General features: G+C 40.5%; 1 protein-coding gene across 19 annotated transcripts in view; it reads right to left on the bottom strand.

Moving 5' to 3' along the window:
- Window positions 1-26,825, bottom strand: part of LOC113054233 (protocadherin gamma-C5-like) — a 101,104-nt gene that overhangs the window by 15,965 nt on the left and 58,314 nt on the right. For 2 of the 19 annotated variants that reach the window (XM_026219633.1, XM_026219632.1), the window contains exon 1: window positions 18,955-21,172. The exons of 12 other annotated variants lie outside the window; for them this stretch is intronic. In XM_026219633.1, coding sequence (XP_026075418.1) covers window positions 18,955-21,084 — 2,130 coding nt within the window. In that variant the 5' untranslated portion in view covers window positions 21,085-21,172. Of the gene's footprint in view, window positions 1-2,083; window positions 7,572-15,040; window positions 17,637-18,954; window positions 21,173-26,825 lie in introns of those variants that run through there. 5 more of the 19 variants (XM_026219623.1, XM_026219630.1, XM_026219614.1 and 2 more) reach the window with 5 other exon arrangements.

Raw genomic sequence — 26,825 nt, forward strand, 5'->3', positions numbered from 1 at the left:
ATGCCTACCAAACCAGCACTTATAAATTATAGCACCTAAAACTGCACAACGTAACGTCGTTACGGGAGCTGTCCAGTCCAAAGTGCTGAATACAGTGCAAAACTATTGCAGTTTATTTTAACATCATAAATATGGTATATAAAATATTTGGCTAATAGAAAAAAACATTGCTTAGACTTAATAAAATATAAATAAAATATTTTAAATCAATTTAATGTAATTGCAGTGTAGCGCTCTTTCTCTCTATTGTGTATTACCACAATAGAGAGAAAGCGAACAGCCAAAGCGCTTCCCATTTCCACCATCCGTTAATCTGCATAATTTCTCTAATGCGCTGATATTCCCGTCAACAAATATCAAATACATCCATAGAAAACCTGAATTATGTTCTCCATTTTCAAATAAATGTACTCAGCCCATCCTCGTTGTGGTAATCAGACTCATAAAGCGTTCCTCTCGCTCTACAGATCGCATCAATGTACTCCTCCTCTGGCTGAGGGAGGAAGCAGATCGCTTTTTTAATACTAACACATGATTGGCTCAGAGTTAAGCCTCACTGGTCCAATAGAGGTTTTGATGTTTGTAAAGGCATACCCAGCTCACTGTGGTTGTGACTACTGTCTACCGTTTATTTATAAAAAGAAAATCAAGTGCAGAATGTACAATTATTGGATAGCATTGGAGCCAACTGTAGACAAATTGGGGATTAATCTTAATAAAAATAAGATATAATTAAATTACATTTTTGTACATTTTAATTTCATAGAATTAGGCTAGGTGTGACTAAACGGTAAGTGGGAGCAGTTAAGAAAAAAAAAATAAATAAATAAAAAACATTGCAGCCAGCTGAGACGATGTCCCACCAGGCTGGAAGATATGGTCAGCTTCACATAACACCACTCAGTGTCACTAACTGAATGTAACTCACTTGTGTGTGTCCAGAAAAAAACTGACTGCTGTGGCATAAACCACCCGATTCGAACGTTATCACTCGATTGAATGGGGCGTTATCAGCGGTTATCAGCCCAGGTTATCAGGAGGGGCCTCCTGCGCCTACTAGTAAGTCCATTTAAACACAACATTTCAGAGAGATCTTATATTTGCACACATCTAGGCGCGGGTTTGTGCTTTCGGGGGAGCGCATTCACAATTATTCACAAGAAGGTGCCCCATCAGATTTCTGAGCCAAATGGATTTTAAATGCAGCTTCCAAATAAATAAATAAATAAATACAATAAAAAAACGAAAATTAATAATTATAATAATAATAAAAAATAATAATAAATACAAAATTAAACAAATTGCCAAATAAATTTTTTTATATATTTCATATAATCACACAGGTGTGATTAGATCGTTCAGTGCACAGCAATAGCAGCTAAATTCAAATCTGCGTTCGCTGGCTGGCCAGAGCCAGAGACAGACGCGTTCTACAACGCTTCATGATAACCAATCGGAAACGATTCTGTTGTGCTTATGACTGCAATGGCCAATCAGAGATGGGCAGCAGAGTCATCACTGAAATGCGTTTTTTGTTCACTTATTTAGCAAATTCTCTCATCAGAAACAACAAAAAGTGCAGATGTGCATGCGAATGCAAGTAAGATATTCGTTTCATAATGTTAAGTGCTTTTAATGGGAATTTCGGCCTGAACTGTGGCTAGAAATGTTCATTGATAATATAAATGTTCTTTACTCTTTGTAAAATGAAAGTGTTAAAATAAGTAACTTACAGTATTGTTATTAAAATTTACATTAAATGCAAATTCAGTCGTATTACAAATATTTTATGGCACGACACTCAAATATGGCACTTAAGTAAAAAGTTTTTGTGTTGTTAATAGATTACACTACTTTGCCCATCACCATTTAATTGATCGAATAACCGTCTATAAAGGTGCATAGACATATGCATATGTATATATATATATATATATATATATATATATATATATATATATATATATATATATATATATATATATATATATATATATATATATATTATAACATAATGCAATTTAGAGAAATAACTTCGTTACAAATGACAGCTCTGAATAAGCAAAAGCTGTATTAGTCTCACCTGTTGGCTCTCGAACGTCCACGCGCTGTCTGGTAATGACGCATCAAGTACGTTTAGCGTGTCTGTAAAGTTTGTGGTGCTGCTGGGTTTAACGAGGGTGAGATCACTGAATTCTGACATTGGAGAGAGATATGAGCCAAAGGACTGACTCTGAGACATCATGTCTCCTCCCAGAACCTCCACATACTTAATGGGCCCGTCAGTGTTGAGCTGAATCTGCAGGTTTCTGTTGGAGTTCTTGTAATCTGAGTTTGTCCTCCTGATACAGCAGCTTGAGTCGCCTCTACTGCCTCGCGCACATTTCACCAGTAGGATGAAAAACGTCACCAAAGACAACAAGGACACGGAAGCCAAAGCAATAATGAGATATAAAGTAATTTTGCCAGTTTTCTTGCTGGGCTCGATAGTTTTTTCTCTATAGTCTGAAATGGGTTCATGAAAGCTGTCCTCTATCAGTATATCCACTGTGACAGTTGTGGACTGGATCGGATCTCCATTATCCTTTATTTCCATCAGCAGTCTCTGAGAGGAGTCGTCGTGCTCTGAGACAGCGCGTTTAGTCCTCACCTCTCCCGTATGTAAATTGACACTGAACAGAGACGCGTCCGTGGCCTCCGCGAGCCTGTAGAACAGCCAGGCGTTATGACCCGAGTCCGCGTCCACTGCTGTTACCTTAGTAACGAGATGTCCTGCTTTAGCGGAACGGGGCATCCTCTGATGAGTAACAGACCCCATGGATGTGGACGGGTAAATGATAATAGGTGCATTATCGTTCCGGTCCAGAACGAAAACATGAACAGTTGCATTGCTGCTCAGAGATGGAGTGCCATGATCTTTAGCCTGCACTATAACACTGATTAGTTGCATTTTCTCATAATCAAATGAGCTCATGCTGTAAATTGTTCCATTCTCAGAGTTTATATAAAAATAAGATGATGCTGGCACTTGGTTTGAACTTAAATCCAAAATTGAGTACGTGAGTAAAGCGTTTTTATCTCCGTCAATGTCAGATGCAGATACAGAAAATAATGACACACCTGCTATGCTATTTTCATGTATATAAACATTATATGAGGCCTGTGAGAATTTTGGAGGGTTGTCATTCACGTCAAGTAATTTAACATTTATGGTCTTTACTGTCTTTAAGGGTGGTACACCAGAGTCAGTCGCTACTATTTCTATGTTATATTCTGCACTGACCTCATAATCTAAAGATGAGTCTGTTACCAGTGAATAATGATCGTCAAAGGACGGTTTCAATGTAAACGGAAACCCAGGGGATACATGTACATTAACTAGGCCATTAGCATCAAAATCTAAATCCTTGACATTAATTAAAGCTACGACTGTTCCGACAGAGGCGTTTTCTGGCACAGGGCTGGGTGATGATGTTAAAATAATCTCCGGAGGATTGTCATTTTCATCAATTATGTTTATATGGACCGACGAATGACCCATTAGTTCTGGGTTTCCTTTGTCTTTTGCACTGACATCAAATCTGTATGATTTAGTAGATTCGTAGTCAATATTTCCTATAACAGTAATTTCTCCCGAGTCTGGTTTCAAAGTAAAACATTTTCTTATAGGTTCGGGTGTATGCACACCTAAAAAATATTGTATCTCGCCATTGTCACCTTCATCTAAATCCGTGGCTTTTATTGTTAATACAGATGAACCAATTGGAGCACCTTCTCGTAGGGATGCTTTGTATATTGGCAAGTCAAATTTTGGAGCATTATCATTACTATCTAGAACATTGATACGTATTAATGTAGTCCCAGATTTGGCAGGGTCACCGCCATCTACAGCAGTTAAAATAAGCTTGTGGACAGATTTTTTCTCTCTGTCCAATGGTTTATCAACTACAAGTTCTGGTACTTTCCTACCATCCCCAAGTGTTTTTACATTTAATCGGAAACATTCATTATTGCTTAACGAATAAGATTTCAAACTATTCTTCCCAACATCCAAATCCTCGGCACTCTCAAGCGGAAATCGGTCTCCCGGAGTGATGGATTCAGCAATTTCCAAAACACCGTCTGTTGTTTGAAATATCGGTGCGTTATCATTTATATCTTGTACTTCTATCTCGACTCGATACAATTGTAATGGATTTTCTATGATAACCTGTAACGGCAAAATGCAGCTAGCGCTTTGAGGGCACAGACTTTCTCTGTCAATTCTACTGTTCACGACCAACTCACCCTTTTCTGAATCAACACTGAAATACTGCCTGCTGTTCTCAGATGCTATCCGCAAATTGTGATTTGCAATATCTGAGACATCAAAACCTAGATCCTTAGCGATATTTCCAATGGCTGAACCCTCTTTTAGTTCTTCTGGTATAGTATAGCGAGTCAAAGCTCCGACTGTATTCCACAAAAGAGAGACGAATAGCCAACGCGCAGCCCATGAATATTCTCCATTCTCTTTGCGTCTCATTTTCACTATATATTTTCCCATTCCGTCAACATATTTCTCTTTTATGAACTATTTATCAAAAAATAGATTTTCATTTCGAGGAAATACAATCCACTGTAGGTGTCCGTTTTGATTTAATCGGCTTCATGCCGACATGCGAAGCTACCTCCCTCTTTCTTCAGCTCTCTTCATTGTTCTGCTGCTCTGACTGGGGGACGTAGTAGATCACTTTGTACGTTCTATTACGTGATTGGTGCAGAGCTCTCTCATGCCATGCTGTCTCTTAAAGACATACAGAGCCATTTTTGTTTAGCAATATTACGTTTTTTGTGTGGAATTATGCAGTTTTCTTGCAAGCGAGAACATTCCAAATAAAAGTTATTTAAGATAACTGCATTTTTGTGCTCTTCTACTTCTTAAAAAAATATATTAAACACAATTTTAGACGTTGTTGTGATGTCGCCAGTGGAAATAATACATATGTGAATATTCTTCAAAAGTAATGGATCATCTTCAACATTCTCCAACTTTCACACGATTTAAAATATTTTTAAGAACTGATACTGTAGATCGATAGATAGATAGATAGACAGATCAAATGCATACGTGTGCAGGTAAGTGAATCGCAACATAAACAGCCTTGTGGTCGCTGGCCGGAGCTGTGGTGCTGAAAATACAAGTTTGTGTCTGCTCGCTCTCAAAAACACATCGTAACGCCATATCAAAAGAACATTATATCATATGCATGAAATTCATTAACAGGTATAAATGCTACAAGGCTTGAATTTACTTACATTGACAACATCTGATTATATGTATATACTTGTTGTCTCACCTGTTGGCTCTCGAACGTCCACGCGCTGTCTGGTAATGACGCATCAAGTACGTTTAGCGTGTCTGTAAAGTTTGTGGTGCTGCTGGGTTTAACGAGGGTGAGATCACTGAATTCTGACATTGGAGAGAGATAGGAGCCAAAGGACTGACTCTGAGACATCATGTCTCCTCCCAGAACCTCCACATACTTAATGGGTCCGTCAGTGTTGAGCTGGATCTGCAGGTTTCTGTTGGAGTTCTTGTATCCAGAATTAGCTCGACTGACACAGCAGCTTGAACTCCCGATGCTGCTTCTAACGCATTTCATAATCAACGTAAATAATGTCAACACAGATAAAACTGACACTGTGCCCAAAGAGATTATCAAGTACAAAGTGATTTTGCCGCTTTTCTTGTTGTTTTTTTCTGTAGTTTCCATACTATATTCCGAGATGGGCTCATGCACGCCTTCCTCTATCAGTATATCCACTGTGACTGTGGTGGACTGGAGCGGTTCTCCATTATCCTTTATTTCCATCAGCAGTCTCTGAGAGGAGTCATCGTGCTCTGAAACAGCGCGTTTAGTCCTCACCTCTCCCGTATGTAAATTGACACTGAACAGAGACGCGTCCGTGGCCTCCGCGAGCCTGTAGAACAGCCAGGCGTTATGACCCGAGTCCGCGTCCACTGCTGTTACCTTAGTAACAAGATGTCCTGCTTTAGCAGAACGGGGCATCCTCTGATGAGTAACAGACCCCATGGATGTGGACGGGTAAATGACAACAGGTGCATTATCGTTCTGGTCCAGAATAAACACATGAACTGTGGCGTTGCTGCTCATAGGAGGAGAGCCATGATCTTTAGCAAGCACGATGATGTGAAAGATCTTCATTTTCTCGTAGTCAAACGAGTGCATGCTAAATATACTACCATTTTCCGAGTTTATATAAACATATGAAGAGACTGGTACGTCTTGCGTATTAGTATCGAGAGCTGAATAGACAATTTTGGCATTTTCTCCTGTATCTAGATCTGATGCTGTTAATGATGCTAAAATGGATCCAGGAGCGCTGTTTTCTTTAATATAAACCAAGTACTCACGTTCAGAGAAAACAGGAGGATTATCATTGACATCTAGTATATTAACTGAAATGAGTTTGCTAGATACCAGTGGAGGTGATCCAGAGTCTGAGGCTTTTAGCTCAATATTATATCTAGGGAATTTTTCTCGATCTAATTGTGAATCTGTCACTAGTGCGTAATGGTTTGCAAACGTTGGCTTTAATTTGAAAGAGGTGACCTGTGACATGCTTAGTGTTACGTTTCCATTTACACCTGAATCCAAATCTTTAACGTTAATTAAGGCTACCATAGTCCCAGGGGGCGCATCTTCTCGCACAGGTTTGGGTGAGGAGGTAATAATGATCTCAGGTACATTATCATTCACATCTAAAACGGTCACATGGATTCTACAATGTCCCTCCATCGCAAGTGAACCTTTGTCTCTAGCGCGGATGTCAATTTTATATGAGGTGCTGGTTTCATAATCAAGCTGCTTGGAAACGACTAATTCGCCTGTCATGGGATTAATAGCAAACAAATTTTGAATTAAAGCAGGTGTATGTGCCGCAAATGAATACTCGACCTCACCGTTTAAACCATCGTCCAAGTCAATAGCTTTTACAGTAAGTATCATTGTACCCGGCATTGTGCTCTCCATCACTTTAAGCTCATATAACTCGTGTTCAAATACAGGAGCATTATCATTTGCATCAAGAACCTTTACAGAAATCTGTGTAGTTCCTGACCTCGCTGGATCACCCCCATCAATACCTGTCAAAATTAGCAGGTGTACAGACTGTTTTTCTCTGTCGACAGCGTTCTCTAAAATTATTTCTGGGACTTTAGTTCCGTCCTTGTCGGTTTTTATGTTCATGGCGAAATGTTCATTTTTATTAAGCACGTAAGTGCGCAAGGAGTTCGTTCCAGTGTCAGGATCCTGAGCAGGTTCTAAACGAAACCTCACTCCTGTTAACGTTGACTCTGGAACCTCAATTGTGTTTATTTCCGACAAGAATATTGGAGAATTGTCGTTAATATCTTGTATGTCCACCTCGACACGATAAAACTGGAGTGGATCCTCGATTATGACTTGTACTGGTAACACACAGTTCGCGCTTTGTCCGCACAGGGTTTCTCTGTCTATAATGTCATTCACAAACAGCTCACCATTCCGCAAATTCAGACCGAAATATTGCTTACCAGACTCAGATGCTATCCGTAATTTACGATCAGATATTTCAGATAAATCCAAACCCAGATCTTTAGCTACATTTCCAACAACAGATCCCTCCTTCAGCTCCTCCGGTATTGTATAACGAAGCTGCGCCTCTATATCACTCCACAAAACAGCGAAACACAACAGCCACAGCGCTCGCCAGAGAAAAATTCTCCTTTGTATTTGAGTCCTCATTTCCAAACACGATAACTGATATTGATTCCAGTATACTGACATTCATCTTATTTATACAAGCCTTCACAAAAAATAATGCAACATTCTAAAATTTATAGAATTCCAGATTATATTCCGTTGTTAAATACATCGCAGTTACTGCAGTGCATTTTGTCTCAGGTCTGTGCTTAATGGTTTTCAGTATTATGTCAGGGGAGGGAGTAGATCCCTTTGTGCAGTGAGGTCCCGTTATTGGATGAGCGCTCTCCAGTCATAACATGAATCAGTCTTAAAGAGGCAGAGCAGTGACAAACTCAACACTCATTCAGAATAAATACAGTTCTTTCATGGGTCATATCGCATCGAAACTACTATTTCCCTCCACAATTTTTCGTTTTTAAAGCAAATGCAGATAAATAGGATATTTAGAAAGTCTTTACTGCAAAAATGAAATCAGTATTCTTACAAACTCTTTACGGAGGTGCTGCATAGAAGCATATTGACGCTCTAACAAGTAAATATCGCTTTTAAGTATTATTCTATTATTAGGTATTATAAGTGTTATTATTATTTACATGTTCCATATTAAAGCAACTTCACTGTTTGTGAATCAGAACTATTACGTAATATTGGTGTAAATATGTTTGTTATTTTGTAAGTTGTAAAGTGGTTAGAATAATTCGTTTTTCCACATAATGACATCATTAATGGCCTATAATATTAAAACAAATAATATTAATAATAATATCACTCGCTCACCTGTTGGCTCTCGAACGTCCACGCGCTGTCTGGTAATGACGCATCAAGAACGTTTAGCGTGTCTGTAAAGTTTGTGGTGCTGCTGGGTTTAACGAGGGTGAGATCACTGAATTCTGACATTGGAGAGAGATAGGAGCCAAAGGACTGACTCTGAGACATCATGTCTCCTCCCAGAACCTCCACATACTTAATGGGTCCGTCAGTGTTGAGCTGGATCTGCAGGTTTCTGTTGGAGTTCTTGTATCCAGAATTAGCTCGACTGACACAGCAGCTTGAACTCCCGATGCTGCTTCTAACGCATTTTACAATCAGCGTGCAAAATGTCAATATACACAAAACCGATACCATGACCAAAGATATGATCAAATACAAAGTGATTTTACCCGTTTTATTTTTGTCTTCTGCAGTTTTCAAACGATAGTCTGAAATGGGTTCATGAAAGCCGTCCTCTATTAGTAAATCCACTGTGACTGTGGTGGACTGGATCGGTTCTCCATTATCCTTTACTTCTATCAGCAGTCTCTGAGAGGAGTCGTCGTGCTCTGAAACAGCGCGTTTAGTCCTCACCTCTCCCGTATGTAAATTGACACTGAACAGAGACGCGTCCGTGGCCTCCGCGAGCCTGTAGAACAGCCAGGCGTTATGACCCGAGTCCGCGTCCACTGCTGTTATCTTAGTAACGAGGTGTCCTGCTTTAGCAGAACGGGGCATCCTCTGATGACTAACAGACCCCATGGATGTGGACGGATAAATGACAGCGGGTGCATTATCGTTCTGGTCCAATATAAACACATGCACAGTTGCATTGCTGCTCAAAGATGGAGAGCCGTGATCTTTAGCCTGAACGAGGATCTGAAACACTTTGACTTTCTCGTAGTCAAAAGACTGCATGTTAAATACACTTCCGTTTTCTGAGTTTATATATATATAAGAAGATACAGGAACATCCTGAACCTTAGAGTCCAAAATGGAGTAGGAGATTTTGGCATTTTTCCCCAAGTCTGGGTCATAGGCGGAGACTGAGCACAATACTGAGTCATGAGCGCTGTTTTCTTTAGCGTAAACCGTGTAGGACTTCTCAGTGAACATTGGAGAGTTGTCATTCACGTCTGAAATGCCTATTGTGACTGTCTTCTCACTAGATAGTGGTGGTGAACCGGCATCAAATGCTTTCAATTCAATTTTATATTCAGTATACGTTTCTCTGTCTAGAGGACCGTTGGTAACTAGTGCGTAATGATTTGAAACTGTAAGGTTCAATCTAAACGGTGTTCCGGGGACCAACGTCAGTTTAACTTCCCCGTTCCCCCCTAAATCTGCGTCTTTTGTACTAATTAAAGAAACAACAGTGCCATTTGAGGAATTCTCAGGAATCGGACTTGAGAGGGAAGTAATAATGATGTCAGGTGCGTTATCATTTACATCATTAACATTTATCTTTACACTGCAATGGCCTTCCATTTGAGGATTTCCTTTGTCTTTTGCTATTATATCAAATTTATGTGTTTTTGCTTTTTCATGATCCAGCTGTCCTTTAATTGTGATGACACCTGTTTGTTGGTCAATATTAAACAATGCTGTTTCTGATGTTTGGTCTGCAAAAAAATATTCAATATCTCCATTTAACCCTTCATCTAAATCTATAGCTTTGACCCTTATAATTTCTTTATGACTCGGTTCTTTTTCATCAACAACAGTCTCGTAAAATGTTTTTTCAAATTCAGGAGCATTGTCATTAATGTCCAGAACAATAACAGTGATCTCACATGTGCCCGTGCGGACTGGATTCCCTCCGTCAGCTGCTGTCAATATTAGCTTATGAACAGCCTGTTTTTCTCGATCAAGATGTTTTTTTAGTACTAGTTCTGGAATTTTGACTGCATCTTGAGTTTTCACGTTTAAAACAAAATGATCATTATTGCTCAGACTGTATAATTTTAAAGAATTGAACTGTACATCTGAGTCAATAGCGCTCTCCAAGAGAAATTTTGCTCCTGAATTAATAGATTCTGGAATATTCAATATGCGCTCATTAGATTTAAAATTTGGCGTGTTGTCATTAATATCTTGTACTTCAATCTCAACCCGATGCATCTGCAGAGGATTCTCTAAAACGGCTTGAAGAGGCAAAACACACGGGACATTGTATCCACATAAACTCTCTCTATCGATTCTCTCATTCACAATAAGATCACCCTTTTCCACATCTATGGCGAAATAGTGCTTACCAGTCTCAGATGCTATTTGTAGGTTACGATCTATAATCTTTGACACATCCAAACCGAGGTCTTTAGCAACATTTCCGACCACAGATCCTTCTCTTAGCTCTTCTGGAATTGTGTATCGAATCTGCGCCTCTATTGTACTCCAAGGAAGAATAAAGACACAGCACCACCAAATTCTCTTTAAAAGGAATAGAGATTCCATCATCTCTGGCTCCAAGCTTTTGACGACTTATCCAAGTTTTGTCAAGGTTTCAAAATATTCACAACAATTACACAATTCCAGAAAGTATATTGATGGCATATTTCTATTTACTGTAAGAGGTCCTTTTCATAAAACAAAAAAATAGTATTTCATGCGCTCTCTGTGCTCAGAGCTCAGAAGGATGCCACAGCAGTGGGAGGGAGTGGATCTCTGTCTAAGTCTGTACCTAATTGGTCGACTCTACATTTCTCTTCAACCAATCCAATTCTTAAAATATCTTAAAGGGCAAGTACGAATAAGGCAAGTCAAAGTGGTTTAGAGGATCCACTCCATATTTAAAAACAAGAGATAATGATGATGATAATAATAATACATTTATTGCTGTTGTTATTTATGAGGAGTGGTGGTGATGATGATGATAGTTATTATCTTCTATTATCCCTTACTATCCTCTATCTCTGTGTGTGTGTGTGTGTGTGTGTGTGTGTGTGTGTGTGTGTGAGAGAGAGAGAGAGAGAGAGAGAGAGAGAAAGAGAGAGAGAGAGAGAGAGAGAGGTGGGGGAGAGCGCCCGAGAGAGGGAGCCTGCGCGCTTCTATTATCTCAAACAGAACTGCTTTAAAAAAGAATATGAACGTGTGCCGTCATGTGGCGACAGAGGGAAGCGCAGCAGAACCAAAGTTTTTTTCAGCATGTGCGTGCATTGGTGTGTGTGGAGGTTACTGATGATTCTATATTTAAATAAGAAGTGCCACGTTAGGAAATATTAACATTGTATTTAGAATTGTCGCCTTCAAACACAAATGAGTTACATTAAGATTCATATTAGTAGTTAAAATGCTCTTTATCCGTACAAGACGGATGATTCTTTTGCAACAAAGGACTCAACTATGAGAAAGGGGAGACCGCGAGCAGCCGGAGTGAGCGTTTCAGCACCACGAGGGTGGACAGCGCCACACAGGCGGCCTATTCCCGCAGCTACACTCATGTGCTCAGAAGGAAGGAAAGTTGTTTACTTACCTGATTATTTATTTATTTATTTATTTAACGTAACAGCATCAGTTAAGTTACAAAAACATTTTTCCTCTATTAATATAGAGACTGGACTTTGAACTATGAGTGTTGTTATTTTGTTGCATTTGGAATCAAAACGGCAATACACATCTGGCTAACATTAAGCAAACGGGTACATGTATATGACAGTCAAGTTGTTGCAATTTAATTCACTTTAACTGACAGCATAATTGAAAATACAGTAAATATAATATAATTATAAATAAAAGTTTGTCACAATATGGAAATATTTGACATAGCAATTCAATATTTATGTAATATAGGTCATATTGAATTACACAGAACAGCTAAAAATTATAGAATCCTTTTGTATAAAACATTTAATCATCATTTCAGGATTGTTAAATTAGATGTCGTTTTTTTTTCTTCCCTCATGTGCATGTAATGACTTCATGCATAAGGACAATTTAGTAGTGCATATAGTGACAAACAAGTGTTGTTGTTTAGCATTTAAGGAGAAATATCAAATTGGTATTGAGCCTAACTGTACCCAACATGTGAAAAAACAACACATACATTTACCTCCTCCAATTAAAATCCAATAATATAAAATGGATGGCTAAGATAATATGTACTATGCATTGTATTTAAGAGGCATAAACACATTTTTAATATACAGAAAACAGAATTTTTTTCTTACCTTGGTTGGAGAAAGTCAGGTGAAGAGGTGGAATGTGGCAGACGAAAGAGGAGAGAGAGAAAAAAAAAGAAAAAACATGGTTAGTATTGAAAAAAAAAATGTTACAATTGATTTATGATGCCATATAAATAAAATCCATAAATCAATTATGATGTGCAGCTGATTGCTTTTATCATCTCTTCTCTTCTCACTTCTAAATGATGGCAAAATCAATGCTTTCAAAAGTGGTAATGTGCAATATGTACAATTTAAAGAAAATAAGCTATATCAATAATGATAACACTGATAATGGTAAACGCTGAGCACAAGAGGGAGCATGGGAGAGACAGAAAGGGGTAAGTACCGACTCTTTGGCTTCAAGAGTCAACCCTGACACCCAAACACATGGACAAACCCTCACACCTCTTAAGGAAGAAATGGAATGTTCTGACTCAGTCTGTTGTCATAGAAACACATGTTGTCAAGGCAAGTAATATGTATGTTAGAGGAGAAAACAGAGCATATGGATATTCATATCTGTAGGTGGTGTGGGCTGTGTTTAAACTGTCCAAACAAACAGAAGCAAGTGTATAAAGGGGAAGAAATTAAGAGGGATGCTTTTAAAAAAAACTGCACATAAGCATTTATATTGAATATTAAAAGACCTGCAAATTTGTGTGCACTAATATATAAATATATACAATTACATTTTTGACCTATTTGACAGTATCACTGTTTGTTGCTGCTTTGATAGGCACATACAGATACAAACAGGTTTGAGGAGGCAAAAGCAGGACAAAGAATCTCAATGCAGAGAGAAACGGCCCCCTCCTTCCCCACCCCCTGGCTGAGAGTCAGCATTCTCACAAACCCAGCACGGACCTCATGTGCTATCTGAGCTTTACTCACATTAATACTGTGTTTCTAATTTAATGTAAAATGCACTACAGTACATTTGCACTGATCAATTTATGTGCTAGTGGTAATGTGAGGACACCATTTTACTGCAAGGGAAGATGGTCGCTATGATAAACAAATTACGATGCTTGTTCACTCTTCTGTATTTTTTTTTGTGTTTTTTTCCCCAATTTTAAAATCATTGAGGCTAAAATGTTAAATAATTTAAATGTAAACAAAATTTTGCTTTTTACTATAAGAATGTGTTTTGTAGTTTACACTTTTCTGTAACTAATCTGGGACACAAACATTTTTCTGTTTGAATATAAATGTAATATTTATGAGAAATGGGCTGTGGACCTTAGAGACAGGATTAATGCTTCAGCTGTGACACACATTTCATGTTGAGTTGTGTTTGAGATATCTGACTGCACTCTCATTGCAGAGAAGCCAAATGAACCCACACCTAGACCTCCAGCAGCTATAACACCAGTAAAATCACCCCATGAAACTCATCATGAATCTTTAAGAGGATTAAAGGGGTGATTTAAAATTTGTATATATTAATTCACAATTATGGTAGTGACAGCAAAGCAGAATGCATCAGAGGAATAGCCCATTCAGTCTTTTACTATCCATAGAAGATAAAAAAAAAATGTTTATGAGTGGATAGAAGCAAGCGTTTGTAATTCCCTGTGTGTTTTTACCCCCTGTATAAAGACAGTTTGTGGCAACGTGCGGCAAGTATTTCTCAATCTAACACACAAGAGCTCACTGTGCATGGATTCTATTCAGAATTGAAGGGACAGAGAGACTTGATTGAAAGAGATTGGAAGGAAATCCAAGCAGTTAATTGAGAATGTGATATCCTCGTTTATACACTTCATTCTACTTCACAATCTTCTAATTACAAGGTTTGTAATATAAAGCGCACCAAAACTGGGATTTCATGATGTAATAATAGGCTATAATAAATCTAAACAGTTGATGACAAATGTATGCCTGTGTATGATACAGACTATGGACAGCACTATGACCTAAAGAGTAATTTGTATAAAAAGTATAAAAATTGAGAAATCGTAATCTGGACAACTACTTTTTAATGTTGTATTCAGTTTTGTGTTAAAGCGGCCACACAGAAGTTGTTAAAATACGTATTTGTATTGCAATTAAATTTTTCTGTATGTATTGCTATAAATTTTAAATAAATGCACATCATCTCTTCACGAAAGCATGAGAAAGATCAAATGTGTCAACACAGAGTAGCAGAGTGTTTGTGAGTGGAAAAGAGTCTGTCAATATATTGTGACGTTTAAGGAACTGAACTAGTAGTCTAGTTTCTCAAAACAAGACAATATATAGATTTCAACCTCTGCTTATATGTAGTTTTTTAAGTAAATTGCTTGCTGTTTATCTTTAAAAAAAAAAAAAAAGTAGATTACAACACCTCAAGTTTTTAACTCCTGCTGTTGCAATGAGCACTTATGAGAATCTCACCTCTAAAGTCAGGTCATCAACCTCCTGCTCCTTCTTTTCTCTCTGAACTGTCCCCATACGACTCTGGCTCACCAGTGTGTTCTGACTGTAGGGCCTGACAAACTTCATGTCACCCATCCTTGAATCAGTGGTTCCGCACATTTCATAATTATACACATGCTGTAATGTGCCGTCTGCGTAGACTGGAGGATAATAAGGAATTACAGGCAGATTTGACCCGGATTTATAAAATAGCTTATTCTGCCTCCATCTGTAGATTTTCACTGAAATTATTGAAATTATTGAAACTACGAAGAGAAAGGAGACCACTGCGAGAGCCAAGATTAAATAAAAAGTCAGGTTGTCGTCATATTGTTTTCCTTGCATAAAGTCTGTGAACTCTGACAGCACTTCAGGAAAGCTGTCAGCCACAGCCACATTAATGGAGACCACAGCTGAGCGAGAGGGCTGTCCGTTATCCTCCACAACAACAGTAAGTTTTTGTTTTACTGCATCTTTATCAGTCACTTGTCGCACAGTTCTTATTTCTCCATTCTGTAAACCCACTTCAAACAGCGCTCTGTCTGTAGCTTTCTGTAGTTTATAGGAGAGCCAGGCATTCTGTCCAGAGTCCACATCAACAGCCACCACTTTAGTGACCAGATATCCAACCTCTGCAGCACGAGGCACAATCTCAGCCACCACAGAAGCACCAGTCTGTACTGGATACAGAACCTGAGGAGCGTTGTCATTCTGATCTTGAATAACAATGTTTACAGTCATGTTGTTGGATAAAGGAGGAGAGCCCCCATCTTGAGCTTTCACTTGCATTTTGAATGATTTCAGCTGTTCATAATCAAATGATTTTTCTGCATAGATCACACCGCTCTCTGAATTTATGGAGATGTAAGATGCCAGAGGTGCTCCGTTCAAGTCTCCATCGATAATAAAATATGAAACCTTTGCATTTGGCCCCCAGTCCAAGTCGACTGCTTTGACAGTCAGAATAGTTGTAGATGGAGGGTTATTTTCAGCTATAAAGGCAGTATATGATTCCTGCTCAAACTGAGGTGTGTGATCATTCACATCAGATATCTTAAGGTTCAAAATTTCTTTACTGGAAAGAGGTGGGTTTCCCCCATCCACAGCAGTTATCGTGATATTATACTCTCCTGTTTGTTCCCTGTCTAGTTCTGAATATGTCAACAGGTTGTAATAATTAGTTAACGAGGATATGATTTTAAATGGAGAGTTCAAATCAATTGAACATGTAATTTTACTGTTGTCACCTGAATCCAGATCTTGAATATTTATCATTGCTATAACAGTTCCAGGTGCTGCGTCTTCAGATACTGCACTAGAAAAAGACATCATTGTAATTTTGGGCGTGTTATCGTTTACGTCAATGATGTCAACAATTATATCACTCGAGTCAGTCAAACCTCCGTGATCTTTAGCTTTGACTTTTATTTTAAACTGCTTGTGTTTTTCATAATCTATATCACCTATGACTTTAACCTCACCAGAATCTGCATCAATGGAGAACAAAGCTTTCACCGTAGAAGACGTGTGCTCAAAATAATACTGAATGCTGTGACTAGACTCGTCAGCATCGGTGGCACTGACTCTAGTCACGATTGTGCTTTTAGGAGCATTTTCAACAACTGATGTTCTATAGGACGACTGGCTAAACACGGGCGCATTATCATTTCCATCAAGAACAATAATATTAATCTGCACAGTTGCGGACCTTTGTGGTTTTCCACCATCGAAAGCTGTCAGAATTAAATTATGATGGTTCTTCTTTTCTCTATCGAGAGAAGAATGAAGAACCATCTCTACGGTTTTACTACCGTCATCACCATTCTGAACATTAAGCTTAAAATGATCGGTGGGTTGAAGGGTATATTTCTGTAACGTGTTCACTCCCACGTCTGGATCTATTGCGCTCTCTAATGGAAATCGCGCACCTAAAACCGCTAATTCGCTAATTTCTTGTTCAATTTGAGATTTCGGAAACACTGGGCTGTTGTCATTTATATCCTGTATGTCAACCGTAACTCGATAAAGCTCCATCGGATTCTCAAAAATGACATCAAAACTCACACTACAGGCAGATATCTCTCCGCAAAGCTCTTCTCTGTCTATTTTATTCTTAACAACCAGATGTCCGTTCTCCTTGTCCAGTCCAATGTACTCACTGCTGTCCGCGGTGAAAACACGCGCTTTTCCTGAAATCAGTCTTTTCGGCTCAAGCCCGAGGTCCGAGGCAATATTTCCAACAAATGAGCCCACTGACATTTCCTCAGGTATAGAATAACGAATCTGTCCGGTCACGCAAGGGGAAAATAAAGCTACCGCGCACATATAGAAGAATAGTGATCCACAATGCCAGCCTTTTCCTTCCGACTCCATTTTTGATCAACAAAGACCGAGCAGAAGAATTAAAAGCAAACTGTGTGATGAATTATGTTTCCAACAAATTGCGTCTTCATGTGGGTTAAAGTAATGGGCGATCAAGGTAAACGTGATTTGGTTGTTATATAGTATCCAGGGCAAGCGGTGGATGATGTATAAATTTATGCAATTGCTTTGGGTTTTGTTAAGAGGAGGGATAAAAACACACACTTGCTTAATATGTTGAACAGCGGCACTTAGAGTCCAAATACAGTACTTCGAGAAAAAAAATAATAATAATAATTGTATATATATATATATATATATATATATATATATACATATATATATATATATATATCAATGACTTAAACTTTAAAATAGTTAAACATTTCATATAAAAGGTTATGCACTCTGATAATATGCCACACCTTATAAGCGCAAAGTGTGAGTGGGCAAAGAGGATTGTGACAGATTAACTAGTTAGTTTAAATAATTAATGAAAGGATATACCTCAGATAACAATAATTTACTCAATAACCTGTATATTTTTCTTATGTATGTATGTATGTATTTATTTTTTTCTTTCTTTTCTTAATTTTTTTTATTTTTTTTATTTTTTTTATTTAAAATATCTTCTCATAAATTCCACAAAAGAAAGTCACATAGATTTGGAAACTACAGAGTAGGGTAAACAATAATTTCCAAGTGGACTAATTTTAACAGTGGTGAAATCATATCATACTTGACCATCATCTTTCTGGAGTGACAGCAGCATGTAACATGGTGTAAAAAAAAAAAATATATATATATATATATATATATGGAATTATATATATAATATATATACATTGGAAATTATTGTTTACCCCTATACTCTGTAGTTTCCAAAAATATGTGAATAAAATATGTGATATTTAAAAAAAAATAAAAAATAAAAATAAAATGTAAGATAACTTAAGAGAAGATATTTTAAATAAAAAAATAAATAAAATAAAAATTTAAGAAAATAAATAAAAAATAAATACATACATACATGATGATCTTGCTTTATGTAAACCAGCATTTCACTTTTGCTTTACTATTTGATTTGCAATTAAGTAAATGTACGTAGTTAACAGAACACAACTTATTTAGCAGATTTTATTGTCTAATCTGATATACAACATCTCCTCAAAACATTCACCTAAAATACAAATTAATAAATATAAACTAATTTCAAGTGTACTTCTACAGGACTAACAAAGACTGCTCAAAATGGCACATTGTATAGACCTACACTGAACACATCTGTGAGAGAATTTATTGCTATACTGTTTTATGCATTTGTTCAATGTTCTTTTTTATTATTATTGCAAGTTTGTTTTTTGTTTTTTTTTAGGTAGAAGGTTTTAAAACAACTTTGAGCTGTAATAAATAAAGGTGGGAAAATGATAACAGTTTGAGTTACAGACATAAAAGCAAAAAGTGTTACAATCCTGGGCTCTGATTACATGAAGCCTGATGAGATGATTTTAGAGCATCAAACAAGGTCTCACCTCTAAAGTCAGGTCATCATCCTCCTGCTCCTTCTTTTCTCTCTGAACTGTCCCCATACGACTCTGGCTCACCAGTGTGTTCTGACTGTAGGGCCTGACAAACTTCATGTCACCCATCCTTGAATCAGTGGTTCCGCACATTTCATAATTATACACATGCTGTAATGTGCCGTCTGCGTAGACTGGAGGATAATAAGGAATTACAGGCAGATTTGACCCGGATTTATAAAATAGCTTATTCTGCCTCCATCTGTAGATTTTCACTGAAATTATTGATATAACTGAGACTATGAAGAGCAGGGAGACCACTGCGAGAGCCAAGATTAAATAAAAAGTCAGGTTCTCGTCATATTGTTTTCCTTGAGTAAAATCTGTGAACTCTGACAGCACTTCAGGAAAGCTGTCAGCCACAGCCACGTTAATGGAGACCACAGCTGAGCGAGAGGGCTGTCCGTTATCCTCCACAACAACAGTAAGTTTTTGTTTGACTGCATCTTTATCAGTCACTTGTCGCACAGTTCTTATTTCTCCATTCTGTAAACCCACTTCAAACAGCGCTCTGTCTGTAGTTTTCTGTAGTTTATAGGAGAGCCAGGCATTCTGTCCAGAGTCCACATCAACAGCCACCACTTTAGTGACCAGATATCCAACCTCTGCAGCACGAGGCACAATCTCAGCCACCACAGAAGCACCAGTCTGTACTGGATACAGAACCTGAGGAGCGTTGTCATTCTCATCTTTAATAATAATTTTCACTGTCACATTACTGCTGAGCGGAGGAGAGCCTCCATCTTGCGCTTTTACCCGGAAGTGGAAATCTTTCAGCTGTTCATAATCAAAAGAGCGCACAGCTGTAATCAGTCCGCTGTCAGGTTGAACTGACACATATGACGAGACAGAGACTCCATTAACAGTGCTGTCTTCTAGAATATAAGAAACACGGGCATTCTGATTCCAATCAGCATCACTGGCTTTAACGGTAAATATAGAGAGACCAGGTGTGTTATTTTCCAGCACATAGGCCTCATAGTGACTTTTCTCAAATGCAGGAGCATTGTCATTTACATCTGATATCTGTAAAAACAAAGAGGTGCTGCTAGAGAGCACAGGCACCCCCTGATCAGAGCATGTGACACTGATATTGTATTCAGCTTCTCTCTCTCTGTCCAGTTGCTGCTCTATACGCAGGCTGATGAAATTACTAGATGGTGATGTAAGAGCAAATGGAATATACTCATTTATTGTGCAATGAATCTGGCCATTCACACCTGAGTCTGCATCATCTACTTTCATCATAGCAACAACTGTGCCAGGTGTGGAGTCCTCAGACACAGAATTTGACATGGAGAGTAAGCTTATCACAGGTTTGTTATCATTAATGTCCAACACATCAACAATCAGCTTACAAGAGTCAGAAAGCCCCCCTTGATCTTTAGCCTGGATATCAATCTGGTAGTGACTTGCTTTTTCAAAGTCAACAAAGCCATTTAACGTTACCTCTCCACTTTGCTGATCAATAGTAAACATGTTTCGCACAATATCATCTTTGCTTGCAACGTAGTACGTCACATGACCATACGGCCCTTCGTCTGCGTCAGTGGCACTGACAGTGGTAAGTTTAAACCCCTTTGCGGCGTTTTCAATCAAAATGGCTTTATATACCTTTTGCGTAAAGACAGGGGTATTATCATTAGCATCGAGTACAGTAACATCTATTTGAACATTTCCAGACAACTGCGGATCACCGCCGTCAAAAGCGGTTAGCAATAATGTTACCACTCCTTTCTTCTCTCTGTCAAGAGGTCTTTGCAAAACCATTTCAACGTTTGTATCACTGTTTGCCTGACTGTGCAATTCAAGAACAAAATGATCCGTAGGTTTAAGAGAATAGCTTTGAAGATCATTAACTCCTACGTCCGCATCCACGGCTCCCTGCAGCAAGAATCTTGCGCCCGTTACAGCGGATTCACTGATTTCAAACTCAATTCGCTTTTTCTGAAAAGTGGGTGGATTATCGTTTATATCAGTAATTTCAACCGTAATCGTGTATAATTCCATGGGGTTTTCCAAAATCATCTGAAGGTGCAAAGCGCACGGGGCCGTTTTTGCACAAAGAGATTCGCGATCCATTTTCTCTTTGATGAGAATGTGACCAGATGCTCTCCTCCCATGTTTGTATGGATACTAATGATTTAATTAGAATTTGCCGCCTACAAATTCCCTTTTAGTTGGGGTGACGCGTCATTTCCGATTAGGCTATAAATAGCGCATATCCATTCATGTCGAGATGTACGTCACCTCCGATTGAGTGGGGGTTCCCATTTGCTTCCAACGTGCGGGTGATTTGACTGCGGCTGTATGCCAGCTTTTGCGTGCTCCTGAAATGATTTCTTTCGGTAAGCTGTTATTGCAGTTATTTGTGGGAACCAGCTCTCTGGTTGGGATTCTGACGAGTGGGTATGGGTCTTTCGTGTATTTCAGGCACATGTAAACCAACGTGTGACGCTACAGGATCAAAACAAATCAACGAGCGATCTAGAGTGGTTTGTTTTAAGTGATTGACATGGTTCTATCGGCGGGTGAGTCTTTTCCTTGTTGGGTCGAGACCATTGGGCATTCAGGCGGGCATTTAACCATTGTGTTTCCCTTCTAAGGTGTCTGAGATCTTTTCCTCTCTGCCTTTCTTCCGTATTTAATGCGAGGAATCGCCGTTGTCCTAACCTACTGTTTTGTGGTTTTTGTCTGTTTCATTTAGTCTGATTTGTAAGAGTGGTTTGTTATGTGGGTTGGATGATGTTATTAGTAATTTGTTTTGTTTTTTTGTTTCTTTGTTTTGAGATTGTGTTAGTGTGAATTATAGTTTTCAGTGAAGTGTTTTTGGATTATTAGTATTTGTGTTTTTTTGCTGTTTATATTGACTTCATTGTGATTTTTCTAATCGTGATCTCTTTCTTTTTTTTGTGTATGTGTGAGCAACTGTAAACTCTCTTTCTGCTAGATGCCAGGGGCTTCAGTCAGGAATCCTCCTTTTCCTCAGCGTGCTGGTGGTGGTTTTGAACACTGGGTGCTGTGTGCAGTGAGACGCACCGATTTTGTGTGTGAGTGATAAGTTTACTCTACAGTGTGTGGTTTGGTTCCTTGTTCTTTAGCCCGTGGCTGAAGAGCTTTTGAGTGTAAGGTTTTATTGTATGTTTATTTTGTAGTGATTGACTTTTGAATGATTGTAAAACTCCTCTGCCTCTATAACACATACATTCGATGGTCAGATGCCGTGAGGAGTTTTGCCTGGTACGCCCGGTTTACTCCTGTCTGCTTTTAATAATAAAGAACTCCTTTTGTATGATTTGCATGTCTGTTCCTTACTAGTGCAACGAACTTGTGTGTCTTAAGATAAAGGGTATCATTCATTCTCTGATGTCAGAGTGGCGTAGTCGGTTTTTGTAAAGTTGCAGTTATTCTATTCTAAAAAGCTAGGCCCTAGTGCCCCACGAATTACGAGCTCCCCTCGTTCTGCCACATTGTGGCGTAGTCGGCAGGGTCTTTGCACTGGTGTAGGACAGAGATGTGAATTATATAGGGTTTATGTTTTTTTTGTGTTCCCTTGACTTTGGTTGTGTGGAGGGTGTGTTGTGGTGTTGTTTTTTTTTTTGAGCTTTTGTAGGAACAGGACAACGGCGACCCTGCGCGGCCAGTAGTGATCGGGCGGTGAGCCGCTTTCTTCGATTTTGGCTTTGGCCCTTTCAGGTAAAAAAAAAAAAAAAAAAAAAAAAAAAGTGGGAGAAAAGTTAAATACTTTAGTATGGAGGAGGAATTGCAGGAGCTCCGGGCGTTGGTGGCTCAGCTGCGGACTGATAATGAGCAGTTGCGACAGGGGCCACCAGCTGTGCGGCCAGCTCCTAGTGCTGATCCACCTGTTGCTGTGACTCCTCCAGCAGTTAGTCCCTCATTTCCTGATACCGGCCCACCTGAGCGATTTGTGTTTATCCCGAGGGATCGTAAGTGCCCAAAATTTAATGGCAGGACTGGCATTGATGTTAATGAATGGATAGAGGAGGCACGTGCTTGTATGAGGGCACGCCATATGTCTACCGTTGACCAAGCCTTCTTTTTAATCGATCATTTAGAGGGTGAGGCGCGTGAAGAGCTTCGTTATCGTTCTGGGGCAGAGCGGCGACATCCAGACCAAATTATTGCGGCATTGCGCGAATTGTACGGGTGTACGCGATCGTATGTAGCGTTACAAGAACTGTTCTTCTCTAGGCGGCAGCAGGAAGGGGAGACTCTTGTGGAATTCTCCCTGGCCCTGATGAGCCTATGGGAAAAAGTTAAAGAACAGGCGCCACATGAAATGTCTAATGCTGGTGCTCTGTTACGAGATCAGTTCGTGGAAAATGTTAGCGATAATACACTTAGACGTGAGTTAAAACAGTTAGTTCGACGTAGCCCTGACAGTACGTTGCTTGAAGTGCGTAGTGAGGCCATTCGTTGGGAGCGAGAGGGGACCCCCGGGGGTGCAAGGGGACGTAGCTATTCCGTTCCAACGGCACATTGTATACAATATGGTGTGCATGGACAGTCGCAGCCTGGTAGTAACCTTCCAGGAGGGTCATCTGAGTTGCGTGAATTAAAGGAGATGATGAAAATGCAACAACAACAATTAAATCAACTTACTCAAAGTTTAGCCCATATTCAGAGAACTCAACTGGGGGGTGGAGTACAGCGATTTAGTCATATTATTTGCAGGCGGTGTAACCAACCGGGACATTTCGCAAGAGAGTGCGAGGGGGAGCGTAGAGCTACCCGGTTTCAGTCTACCATGCCGGCAGGTCCACCCCGGGGAGGGGGACCGGCTCCAGCCAGCCAGCCGCCGGAAAACTAATACCCACCGAGCGGTTGAGCCACTGTTCGGTTGGGGAAGGGAGGGGCTCAAGTCACCTGATTAGCCCAGACTCACTTGCTCGTCTGGTGTCATCTTGTCCGCAGCTCGTTGTCCACATGGGAGGTGTTCCTGTGTCTTGTCTAGTGGACACTGGCTCTATGGTGACGACTGTCACAGAAAGTTGTTTTACTACTTATTTTAAGCCTTGGGGACCCGAACGTCTCCTTTCATGCCAGTGGTTGCAATTGCGAGCAGCGAACGGGTTGTCGATTCCGTATATAGGGTACCTGGAGTTAGATATTGAACTTTGTGGTCGGCTGATCTTGGGGTGTGGGGTCTTGGTGGTCCGGGATCCTCCTGGTGGTTTGGCTGGCCGAGTCCCTGGGGTTTTGGGGATGAATGTTTTGGGCCGCTGCTACCGGGAGCTCTTTGGCCAGCATGGCTCCGCCCTCTTTGAGCTACCGGCTGTGTCCCAGGCTCCTTCATTCATTACACAGGCACTGCAACACTGTCATCAGGCCGACATTAAGCCTGTCATAACTGTTAGGGGTCAAGTCAGGGTACGAGGTCGCCATGTGAATCGTATTCCCGGGGGGACATTAAAGCTGGTAGCTGCTACCTGTTCAACCCAGTATTCCAGTGGGGCAGTCTTATTTGAGCCACCAGAGGTAGGTCTCCCAGCAGGTTTGCTAGCATCCCCTGCCCTGGTGAGAGTGGTCCGAGGAACGGTATATATACCGGTAGTAAATGTCGGTACAACGGATATCGTTCTGTATCCACGAGTTACTATTGGTGCGTTAAGATGTGTGGATGTGGTGAGTTTGCCTTCTGAGGTTAGCGAGGTTCAGCCAGTGGCAGTGTCCGCAAGTGTACAGGCGGCTCAAGTTACTCCAGTGCAGGATCAGATTGATTCCCTTGATCTGTCTGTACTGCCAACGGCAGACCAGGTTAAAGTTCGGGCTTTGCTGTTAAACTATGAGTCGGTGTTTTCCACATATGAGGGGGACCTTGGGTGCACAGGTCTCATTTCTCACGACATACCCCTTGTAGACCATACTCCCATTAGGCAGCGACATCGGCGGATACCTCCATCCGAGTATGAGGTAGTGAAAGCGCACATAAATCAGCTCCTTGAGGCACAAATAATTAGGGAGAGCAGTAGTCCCTATGCATCACCCATTGTGCTCGTGAGAAAGAAGGATGGTAGTCTGCGCTTGTGTGTAGACTACCGCCGTCTGAATGCGAGTACAAGGAAGGATGCTTTTCCATTACCTCGTATCGAGGAGACCTTGGACTCACTGACGGGTGCCCAATGGTTTTCTACCATGGACCTCGCCAGTGGGTACAATCAGGTACCTGTTACGGAGGGGGATAGATACAAAACGGCCTTCTGTACTCCATTTGGCTTGTTCGAATGGAACAGGATGCCCTTTGGGCTGTGTAATGCTCCTAGCACCTTCCAGCGATTGATGCAAAGATTGTTTGGGGATCAACAGGGACAGTCCCTCCTTTTGTACCTCGATGATATAGTTGTGTTTTCGGCATCAGTAGATCAACATCTCTCTCGGATGGAGGTGGTCCTGAATCGCCTTCAGAGGGAGGGATTAAAAGCTAAATTGGGGAAATGTTCATTTTTCCAGAGGAAGGTAAAGTATTTGGGTCATGTGGTCTCATCTGAAGGGGTCGCTACAGACCCAAGTAAGGTTGAGGCAGTGACCCAGTGGCGTTGTCCCACTACTGCTGGCGAGGTGCGTTCCTTCCTGGGATTTGCCAGCTACTACCGTCGGTTCGTGGAGGGGTTTGCAAAAGTAGCTGCCCCGTTACATGGGCTAGTAGCAAGGCTGACCAATCCAAAACGTCGGAGGTGTTCGGAGCAGGACTTTGCCGATGCCTGGTCTATACAGTGTCAACAGAGCTTTGAGGAGTTGAAGCAGCGACTGTCTGTGGCCCCGGTGCTGGCCTATGCCGATTTCTCCTTGCCTTTCATCCTGGAGGTTGATGCCAGCTATGGGGGTTTGGGGGCAGTACTGTCCCAGGAGCAGGGAGGAAAGGTACGACCAATAGCATATGCTAGTCGTGGTCTTCGGCCCACTGAGCGCCGTATGGACAATTATAGCTCTATGAAACTGGAATTTCTGGCGCTCAAGTGGGCCATGACAGAAAAATTTAGGGAGTACCTGTTGGGCCATAAATGTCTGGTTTTTACAGACAACAACCCTCTCAGTCATGTTCTTACAGCCAAACTGGGTGCCACTGAACAGCGTTGGGCTGCTCAGTTGGCTGCTTTTGATTTTGAGATTAGGTATAGGTCCGGTCGCTGTAATAGAAATGCGGATGCCCTGTCTAGACAGAATCCACTTACAAGGGAGGACATCCAAAGTCTAGTGCCGGGGCAGGCTATCCCCGAAAGGATAGCTCAATTAGCCCATGGGGGACCGGTGGCCCAGGTGAGCCAGGTAACAGTGTTCCCAGGTCCACCCTTTGTAGATATGCGCTCAGGTCAGAGGGCCGATCTACATATTGCAGAACTGTTAAGGTTCTGGCGACGACAGGCACTCCCAACACCGGAAGAGCGCAAGCAGTTGCCAAAACCAGTGGTCACGATGCTTCGGCAGTGGGACCGATTGGTGGAGCAGGATGGGGTAATGTACCGTCGGGTGAGGCGCCCAGACGGTGGGGAAGAAACACTGCAGGTGTTATTGCCTATGGCTATGAAGGAGGAAGTTTTGACACAGTTACATCAGCAGCACGGACATCAGGGTGTGGAACGGACGACTCAGTTGGTGCGACAACGGTGCTATTGGCCAGACATGTCTTCTGAGATTGCACGTTGGTGCCAGCAATGTGAGAGGTGCCAGCATGCGAAGGGCCTTCCCTCGACACACCGTAGTTTCATGGGGCACTTGATGGCTTCACGGCCGAATGAAGTTCTGGCCATCGATTTTACAGTTCTGGAGCCTTCCCAGTCTGGTATTGAGAACGTTATGGTCAT

The sequence above is a fragment of the Carassius auratus genome, chromosome 35 (genome assembly GCF_003368295.1).
Source record: "Carassius auratus strain Wakin chromosome 35, ASM336829v1, whole genome shotgun sequence".
In the NCBI taxonomy this organism is placed as follows: domain Eukaryota; kingdom Metazoa; phylum Chordata; class Actinopteri; order Cypriniformes; family Cyprinidae; genus Carassius; species Carassius auratus.